Raw genomic sequence first — 10,824 nt, 5'->3', positions numbered from 1 at the left:
CACTCGAAACGGCCCATAAAAACGAGGAGAGAGCTTCGAAAAAGATTGACTAGCAACTGTTGTTTGTCGATATGGTTGTAGGCGTAAATACACCCAATCATTAGGCTCAAAATTACGTTCCGTTCGGTGACTGTCAGCATACTTCTTCATCCGAGCTTAAGCTTCATGCAAGTGAGACTTCAACAGTTTAATAGTGTGATTTCTAGCTTGAAGATTGATATCAACATCATGCACTGAGGTAGAACCCGATAAATATGATAAAATGGTTGGAGGAGATCTACTATACAAAGCTTCATATGGAGTGATTTGGATGGCAGTATGAAAGCTTGTGTTATACCACCATTCAGCGCATGAAAGACATTTAAACCAATCTTTTGGCTTCATACCAGCAAAGCAGCGCAAATAACACTCTAGAGTACGATTAGTAACTTCAGTCTGACCGTCGGATTGTGGATGTTACGCCGAAGTGTGACATAGTTGGGTGCCTTGTAAAGAAAAATAGGCAGTCCAAAAATTGCTCATGAATATCGCATCTCTATCACTGACAATACTTCTTGGCATCCCATGAAGACGAACCACCTCTCGTACAAATACTTGTCCAACTATGCTCGCGGAATAAGGATGAGACAAAGCAATAAAATGCGCATACTTTGAAAGTCGATCAACAACAACTAAAATGGAGCTTTTTCTCTCAGAGAGAGGAAACCCATCTATGAAATCCATTGAAATATCAAGCCATACATCAGCAGGAACGGGTAAGGGGTTCAAGAGGCCAGGAGGAGATATCGATTCAGATTTATTGCGTTGGCAAATGTCACAACGATCAATGAACTCTTTAATTGAATGTTTCATTCCCTTCCAATAAAAACTTTGTTGTAATCTCTTGAAGGTTCTTAAGCAACCTGAATAACCCCCCAATGGAGTTGTGTGAAATTCTTCAAGTAATTTGGAGCACCAAGAAGATGAAGAAACAACCACAATCTGTTGTTTATATCGTAAAATTCCATCAACGTAAGTATAGTTGCGTTTGAAACCAGGATCAATACGTAGACTAGCAATTAATGACCAATAGACATCATCCTGATGACATTCTTTGACAATATCATGCACACCAGAAAAAATAGGTGCTGAGATAGAATTAAGTTGAGGACTGGAAAGACGAGATAAAGCATCAGCAGCGACATTCTCTTTTCCATGACGAAAAACAATCTCATAGTCATATCACAACAATTTAGATAACCATTTTTGTTGTTCCATAGATGATAATTTTTTATGCAGAAAATATTTCAAGCTTCTATGGTCGGTATAGATCTTAAAATGTCTACCCAATAAATAAGGCCGCCATTTCTGAACAGCAGAGACGACCGCTAACATCTCTTTGTCATAAACTGAAAGATTCAAATTCTTACCAGATAGCGGCTTGCTGTAGTAAGCAAGAGGTCTGCCAGACTGCATTAACACGGCTCCCAAACCACCACCTTAAGCATCACATTCAAGATAGAATTCCTTACTAAAATCTGGTAATGCTAATACAGGAGTTGTAGTAAGATCATGATGTAACATTTTGAATGAAGAAGTAAAATCATCATTCCACACAAAAGCATCTTTTTTTAATAGCTGAGTCAAAGGTTTACTGATAGTGCCAAAATCCTTGACAAACTTGCGATAATAACCAGCTAGACCAAGAAATGCGCGAAGCTCTGTGCTAGGAATAGGCCAAGAGAGAATACTCTTGATTTTATCATCTCCAACTGAGACCCCATTAGATGAAATGATATGGCCGAGATAACCCACAGAATATTGAGCAAATGTGCATTTAGACTCTTTCACGAACAATCGGTTGGAACGTAAAATATCAAACACGATGGACAAATGCTTAAGATGCTCAGAAAAACTCTTACTATATATCAATATGTCATCAAAAAAAAACGAGGACAAACCTGCGTAAATGAGGTCTGAAAATATCGTTCATCAAACTTTGAAATGTAGTTGGGTTCGAAAGTCCAAAAGGCATGACCAAGAACTCATAATGGCCATCATGCGTCCGAAAAGTTGTTTTAGCAATGTCTAGCTCGAAGAGACGAATCTGATAATAACCAGATCGTAAATCAAGCTTTGTAAAGAAGCACGAACCGTGTAACTCATCCAAGAGTTCATCCACCAAGGGAATAGGAAATGATCCTTAATAGTAAGTTTATTCAATGTGCGATAGTCCACACACATTCTCCAAGTACCATCCTTTTTACGAACCATCAAAATTGGAGATGAAAAAGGACTGGAACTGGTACGGATTAATCCAACTTCTTTTAACTCCGCGACTATTTTCTCAATCTCAGTCTTCTGAAAATGAGGGTACCTATATGGTCGAATATTAACCGGAGAAGAATCAGCCTGTAAAGGAATGTGATGAACATGATGTCGTGAAGGTTGTAATGAATCAGGAGACTGAAATATTTCCGAATATGATGATAATAAATGCTGAATTTCAGGTGGTAAGTCGGAAGTTAAATCTCTTGTAGATGCATTAAACTCCAATAATTGGAACAGAATTCCAAAGTGCTCCTTGTTCAACAAATGTTGCATGGGAGAACTATCCAATAACATTACAATTAAGGAGTTGTTACCCACCAAAAGAATGTCAGCATCTTGCATTTTGAACTTCATAGTTAATGATGTAAAATCCCAAGAGATTTCTCCTAGCGTACGTAACCATTGTACACCTAATACGGCATCACGACCACTGATAGGTAATAGATGAAAATCAGAAGTAAAATCATAGCTCTGTAGCTGAATTGGAATATTAGAACAAGATCCTTGAGTACTTATCTGACCACCATCACCAACCGTTACACGTAAGTCGGCATCTGTGGAGCAAATAGAATAACCACACTGTTTGGCTACCTTTGGATGCAGAAAATTGTGTGTAGAACCCGAGTCGACAAGAACTGGCAAATCTTGACCTTTAGTAAAACCAGAAACACGCATTGTTCTAGGAAAAGGAGTACCCAAAAGAGAATGCATAGTAATCTTGGGATCAGATTCAATTGGTTCATTATCAGTGACAGCATGGGTAATATCTACAGATTGGTCAATAACATCCTCAACTTCCGCATCGACGTCAACAACATCTAAAATAGTCAATCTGGGATTGACACAAACGTGAGTCGGTGTATAGTGTTCATCACAATTAAAGAAGAGACCTTGGGCACGTCTTTGTTTCTGTTTATCCAATGAAAGTCTTCTTGCCCCCGTAGGCAAAGAATTCCTTTTATACGGAGTAGGTTGAACATTAGTAGCAGGCCGAACATGAGGAGGACGATAAGGTGGCCTTGGTACAAACCTAGTAGCTTCATATGCTTCTTCTTGGTAAATTGCTCTAGTGAAAGCCTCCGTCAAAGATTGGGGTGCAAGCAATTTAACCATACATCCAATATGAGGTTTTAGTGAGCGAATAACACAGCTGATCAAATAATCCTCTAGAAAATCAACAAAATTTAATAATCTTTCAAATTCAGGGATATGTTCTCGGACTGACCCTTGTTGGTTGATTGTGTTAATGGCGAGCCGAGCGTCAACAAACTTGGCAGGAGCAAATCTAGCATGAACATACGAACAAAATTTTGCCCATGTAACTATCGTAACTTTGGTTTGTTTCCAATGATACCATACATTAGCATCGCCCTTCAGACTAGCAGCAGCAATAGTATTCTTTGGAGCATCATCAGCTGTATGCGCCGAGAAATATTTATCAGCGTTAAAAATCCAGCCATCAGGATCTTCGTCGTCAAAGCAAGGAAACTTAACGTTAATGACACTAGCTCTGGCAGGTGGAGGCGGAGGTGGAGGTGGTGGATTTGTAGCACGATTGTTACCATCACCATTATTAGTAGACGGAGGAATATATTCAGAAAAAATCGTTTTCAATAAATTAGTGAGCTCTGTGGATAGGTTTTGAGAGAGGTGAGTAGCTAAAGCCGTTGATATACTTGTCGACAGAGTTGTGGATAAAGTATTCAAAGCTGTAGAAATACTGGTAGCAATGGTATCGGCGAGAACCTTATTATTTGCAGTTGTTTCTTTTTTACGAGCAACGCGTTCTTCTTCTCTCAATTGACGTTTTTCAACAGCCTTAGTTTTTTTCTTCTCGCCTTCTTCCAGTTGTTGTTTAGCCAAACCAGTGATTAAGGTATCAATGTTTTTAGACATATCAGAGATGCCTTCACTTACAATTTTCATATTCTCAGTATAGTTTTGACCCATTGTAAAAATAAAAAATTTATATAATTTAGGGTTTGATCAAAACCTGCTCTGATCCAGGTGTTAGGGTTCTAAACCTTTTAACACTGGAGAAAGCTAAAACGCAAAAAAAAAAAAAAACCGGATAAACCCTTTGATTGGGGGTTAGCCACCAGCTTTTGAAGAGAAACTTAATTAAACTGAGTTTGTTATATTGATTGATTGATGTCTAAGTAAACTGCGGCTGGGCTATTTATAGCTTTCATGACTTGAATAACAAGAAAAGAACTCAAGTATAAAGACTGCCTAAACTAGGAAAAGAGTTTAACTAATTATGGAAAGCTAGGAAACTAAACACAGCAAGTAACTAACTATGTGGTGTTGGCATCACAACAGTCTCCTATTAAGGTACCATCGTCGAGGTACCAGGCTTCCATGTCCAAGGAGAAAGTTGCAGCAATTTTCTGTATTAGCGGGTGTAGAGCCAACGCAAATAAGAGGGGGCCGAGAGGATCACCTTGTTGTACGCCCATTGCCGATGAGAAGATAAGAGCTTCTCCAATGGAATGTATGTGAGGATAAATGTATAAATCCACATAGGATACATATCAATTTTCTCCAAAATCCTTCTCCAACTCTAACTTCTTTAATGAATGTGGAGTGACGTGGCTTAATTTTGGGAAGACATTGTGAAAGTGAATGTCTAGTTTTAGACATTCATATTGACATTGCCTATCCTAGTCATTTTTATGTTAGTAAAAAAAGTTAGAAAATGAAAATATAATGAATGTTAACCAATTATTAAATGACACTTAAGAAACAAAAGATTAGAATTGATTTGGGGTAGGAGATGTATTTTTTTAGTTCCCAATATCTAGGAATTTATATCTAAATAAGGAAACTTTTACCAAGAGAAAGTAAAAACAATATTGACACATATGAAATAAGCACATCAACCATTAGAGAAGCTCTAATGTCTCTGTAATATAGTTTTGTTGGAGAAGCATAAAAAAATTTGACCCACTGAAAGATCGCAGGACATTTACCTCTCACCTCATTGATAATTGTAGTCTTATCTACTAAATTAAAATCGTTTGAGAAATTAATGAGCATAATGGACTTATGATTGTGTTTACCTTCCGTTTCCAACAAATTGTTAACAAAGTGCAGGATTCCTTCCCCCGCAAGGCAAACCAACACCAAACATATAGTCACCCAACTATTGAGCCATTTCCTTTCCTACTGCAGTAGCTACGACTTCAAATACTAGGCGTCTCCACAGGGCCGTAGCGAAGTTTTTAGGGGCCCTAGGTGAACGTACTGAAACAGGGGTCTGTATAAACAAAATAACGGAAATTTTGGCGTTTTGATATAAAATTATTATAAATTGTCAAATGATACTGCCAATGTCAAACGATATTGCCAAAAAAAAATTTAAAAACACAAAGCAAATATCTTATCTCATGATAAAAACTGATATTCCTGCCCTTTGCGATGCGAAATCTTCAATTATACTATCAAAATCAATGTTATCTAACATCTCAATCTCAATAGACAATAAAATCAAAAAATTACTTCTCCAATCTTGTCGACATCTCCACGAAAAGCCAAATCATTCTTGGTAAGAGTTTTAACAAGAGACACTATTTTTATCAAGACTTGCTTCCAATAATCCTTCGTTTTCTTGATTTGTTCATGCATCTCCTTGTCTATGGTTGCCTTCTTCTGCAATTTGTTTTCCAATTCAACCCACTTAATAAGATTTATAATATATCTTGAAGAAGTCTCATGACTGCTAAGTTTAGCACTAATATTCTTCCAATCCTTGGTACCATTTATATCTAACTGAAACCTTTTTCCATCTTGTTTAAATAACTTGCAGCAAAAACAAAAAGCTCTATCCAAAGTACTTGAATACACTAGCCATTTCCTGTCCCAACTTTCCCCATTCTCTATCTTTCGTATGTAGTGATCATGATTGAAGCATCTATTATATTTATCAACAGGAAACCGAAAATTCTTATTCATTTCTCTTATTGGACCTTTGTCTACCAAAATATCTCTCAAACTTCGGTTAATATTGTTTCCCCAATTTCTTGGATCATAAATATTCACTGGTCCGTATTCCTCATGTTCAACTTCATTTTGCACAATCTCATTTGTATCAGATAATGATGGGTGGAATACTGTGATTTAAGTAGTTTAATCGTCTTCTTCTTTTTTAGTTGGAGATCATATCATCGGAAGAAACTCAAATGGCCAAACCCTAGATTTTCTATCAGAGAGAGAACAGAAAACCCTTTTTTTTAGGTCTCGACTAAACCTACAACAACGAATAAAAAAATTGGGGGCCCTAAAATTTAGGGGCCCTAGGCCCTTGCCTAGCTGGCCTATAGCCAGCGACGGCCGTGCGTCTCCATACAGTACCTACGGCAATAGTGAAAAGATGAGGATACCAAAATATACCTCAATCTAAAACTTTTCCTACCTATAAGTCCTTTCTCCGAAATTGATTGTCTATGGACTGACTCGAGACAATGCAACTAATCAGTTCACACTTCGTGTGATCGTCTATGGATACGAGATCGAGAAAATACAACAACGAAGTATGTTTACTTGATAAAAAGGTTCGCACTTAACCAAACACAATAGGATTCACTTATCAAGTAAATATGAATTAACATTTGTGTAATTTACTTTAATTATAATAAAACAATTATAATGCGAAAATGTAAAGTAAATGACACAACAAGATTTTGTTAACGAGGAAACCGCAAATGCTGAAAAACCCCAGGACCTTGTCCAGAATTGAATACTCTTAGGATTAAGCCGCTACACAAAATTAAACCTAACTTCGTATAGTTGAGACCAAGCCACTAAACATATAGTTCACCTAGTTTTGTTAGTAATCCCATGCCTCCAACTTATAAATAAGCCACGTACTTGGAACAATTTCTTTGGTTCGTATTCCAAACAGTAAAGGAACAACAAATCTGTTTGGTATCAACTCTCTTCAACCAAGTGATATGAGTCGGACAAAGGCTCTTCTGTTTATCTTAACATAAACTCCTTCGTCGGGTCCTTAGATCTATCTTATATTCAATTACCAAAGTAATCGTTTAGATTTTGTGATCAACACTCTTAATCCAAAGAATTGTGTTGATGCTGGTCTACTCAACTAATCAATCCAACTCTATCACAAGGATAAAACCGATTATTAATTGGATCCTCTTTTTACCGAAACAAGTATTGGGCGCACCAAATATTATGAACGCCAATCAGAAATCTTCAATATCTTTTTTGTCTTCAAATCTTCTTAGATCTTCAATAAACACCTGCACACAATCACTTGAATCTCTTGTGATCAATCACGCACAGAACGGAGTCTGTTCACAATGGATTATCACAAGATCGTCTTTAGCACTAACAACAGTCTAAAGATCCATGTCGAAAAATTTGAACTAGTTTGAGTGAATCTTATATCAAAAGAGAAGATTCTTAAGTATAAACAAACTAGGTGCAATCAAAGTTCAACCACCGTTAGTCAATAAAATCAATCGAAAATAAAAGATAAACCGCAATTATCTAGTTTCCCACCAATGGTACTAATAGAGCTTATCAATACCAAAGAAGACTTTAAACTGAGCGGTCGTAAGAGATTTCTTCTAATTAGGTTACTCTCCTCTCCGAATAGGCAGCTTCACCGGTAGCAGCACAACAAGAGGTAGTTTGTTGCTATGAAGGATTAGTTTGCTAGAAATGCAAACTTTGAGTATTTATAGACTAGGAAGTTTGGACACCAAGGAATTTCCAAAACCGAAAATATTCTCAAGATATTCATTAAAGCACAAATTCGATTTCCATAATTCCTGGAAATGCTTTGTCCAAAAATAATGATCGAAATCTCTCGGAAAATCTCTAATTAATAGATGCACATTACTAATTCTTATTTTTCCTAAAAATTTAATTAATAACCTGAATTAAAAGATTCTTAACTTATTTATGTTTCGATCCTGGGATTCTCTTCCCTTAGCTATTAAGGAAATAACTCTGAACAATTAAATAATAAACATTCACAACACGTGTTCAAAGTATGTCGACATCCTTACTTTGTAAGTCCTCTTTCATACTTACAACCTTGAAACCAATTTGCCACACTTCCAAACAAGTTTAGAATTGGTTCATCTGACTTTCAAGAACTATGTGATTGATCAAATAACATTCAATCACAAAACATGGGTGTAACGGTTCTATCAAAACAAGTTTCGGTTCTACCTCCATGTGAGTACTGTGCATAGTCGCATTAGCTTTCCAAAATTCGGTTGACTAGGTACTAGGATCGGTTCCCCTTTATGCTATGAACCTGCCACCTCATACAAGGATCGATTCCCCTTTGTGATGTACTACACCTCTTACTAGGATCGATTCCCCTTTTCCCAGATTTGGCCAGACATAAAATCACAAACTCGATTATACCATCTCAGGGGATTACTTAAGATCGGTTTCACTAATAAAAGTTATACCAATGCATAAGTCAGGCCTTTGTGAATAGTTTTACCAAGAACACAAACAAGTCATGAACGGTTATACTAATCACACATATTGGTTATTCACAAGATATGCAATGAATAACAATACCAATTACACCTGGCGATTTCCTTTTCGATTCACATACCAAGTTCATGAATTTACTTCCTTAGAACACATGTAAAACATTGTTCCCTAGGATGAAATCCTCACCTCATACCCATACATAATCACATTAGCATTCAAACGATTATGTCGATGTATTATCTACAAAGTTTAATGGTTAAGCAATAAACCTCGTATTGTATTCCTTAATACTATGTCTATCTAGAGTTCAATCATGCTTCGCAGTTTTGTTTTCAATATGCATGACCTGAAAGATACGTTAGGGAGTGAAACAGTTCAAGTCAAATATCATTAACCTCAAGTGGAAGGATGATATTGTCGTTGTAGCTCCTTGCTTCTTCACATATTCAAGTCTTCGCACATCTTGTAAAGTCTCATTATCCTAATACTTTCAAGCTAACCTATACGAAGTTGACTCTAGTACATAATCAAGCGACTCTTAACATGAGTTTTGATTCACTAAAATATGACAACCAAACTTGACATACCAACGCTTGGTGGGTTCAACCGAGCCATGCTCTAACAAATAGTCCTGATACCTCCATCAGGTTTCTGTAGGACAATGAATAATGCACTAGCGACGTATGTACCCAACTGAGATGGACACTTTCCCGAGAGACATAAATTATCAACACATAAATTTAAGATAAAAGCTCTTCAGAAACTGAAGCTAATGGTCCGCTTATAGCATCTAGTAGATGATGGGCCCTAAGGCTATCTCGCCCGCACGAAGTACCTTTTGGGAAGCTATTGACATCACTCAAGATAGCATCAATGCCAATTGAAATTGCAGGTGTGTCTAAACTGTCAGGTGTTATTGAGGGAGATGGTGTGTGTGGATGTTTAGCCAGCAATTCATTAGGATAGGTATCATTTCATGGAGCGATACCGTTGGAAGACAAAACTCGAATAGCGGCCGTGTAGTAGCCATAGCTAAGTTTCTTTCGGCAAACGTTTAGGTTAGCATTCTCTTGTTTATTCTTCTTTCAGGTGGCTTTGCCAGCCTTCTAAAAGTCTGTGAACCAAATCTGCACAACCATTAGGCTCCTTCCATTTAATTAGAGCTTCATTGGTAGAAGCTATTTGAATTCTTTTCCTTGTACCAGACCTCTCTTTAAGAGATGATTTAGGTTGGTATAAACTTAAGGTACAAACTGGTACAAGTAAGAATGAAATATATGAATGTAGGTCACAAGGGTTTAACAACACTATGTCAAGGGATGTTTTTAAAGCTCTAGAGATATTGATTCTGCATGGGGGTAGGATATTGGCCACTGTTGGAATTTGAGCCTGTAGAACTTGGTTGAGAAGATCAAGGGAGGGGCATCGTGAAACGTCCTGCACCATTCCGGTATCTGAATCCTCTTCTACAACGTTTGATGCAGGTTTATCTATATTATAGTTAGATGGTGAAATTTGGATAAGGGGCAAAAGCATCATTTCGAGACCATAGATAAAACCCAACTCTTACGGGAGAGATTAACCCCTTGGTCCTCAAGGCACTAATAGCCACGATTTCTAGTTTACGTCCCTGCGAGACACTTCTGGTCGTGATGTCGTGATTCCTAGGCACATCCTCGACGAGATACTGCTGGTCACGTAGGTTCTGTAGAGCGTAAAACATCCCCAGTAGACTTATGAACCAGAACAGTCACAATTCCAGCATGTCTTCGCGATACAGAGCTGATTATGATGCCATGATTACTAGTATACATCCTCGACGAGATACTGCTGGTCATGTAGGCTCTGTTGATGCGTAAAAACGTCCCTGTCGGACTTATAACCCAGAGCGGAGATATGCATGTCTCCTGTAAGCACTACTCACCCTGTTTGAGGTCAAGGACTGATTCCTAGTACATCATCGCGAGATGCACTACTCATGTCTGCTCTAGGCTCATACTCGACTTACTGAGGTTTCCGAATAACTCATAAGAT

At 37.5% G+C, this 10,824-nt stretch overlaps 1 protein-coding gene across 1 annotated transcript; it reads right to left on the bottom strand.

Annotated features, from left to right (window-relative positions):
• Nucleotides 1-1,479: 1,479 nt before the first annotated feature.
• LOC113294982 lies at nucleotides 1,480-4,260 on the bottom strand. The gene is made up of 2 exons (XM_026543345.1): nucleotides 2,235-4,260; nucleotides 1,480-1,940 (listed from the first exon to the last, which is right to left on the bottom strand). The coding sequence occupies exons 1-2, from the start codon at nucleotides 4,258-4,260 to the stop codon at nucleotides 1,480-1,482; spliced, it is 2,487 nt and encodes an 828-aa protein (XP_026399130.1).
• Between the last annotated feature and the right edge of the window lie 6,564 nt (nucleotides 4,261-10,824).

Source organism: Papaver somniferum, chromosome 7 (genome assembly GCF_003573695.1).
Source record: "Papaver somniferum cultivar HN1 chromosome 7, ASM357369v1, whole genome shotgun sequence".
Taxonomy (NCBI): domain Eukaryota; kingdom Viridiplantae; phylum Streptophyta; class Magnoliopsida; order Ranunculales; family Papaveraceae; genus Papaver; species Papaver somniferum.
This window is presented reverse-complemented; position numbering and strand designations above follow the sequence as displayed.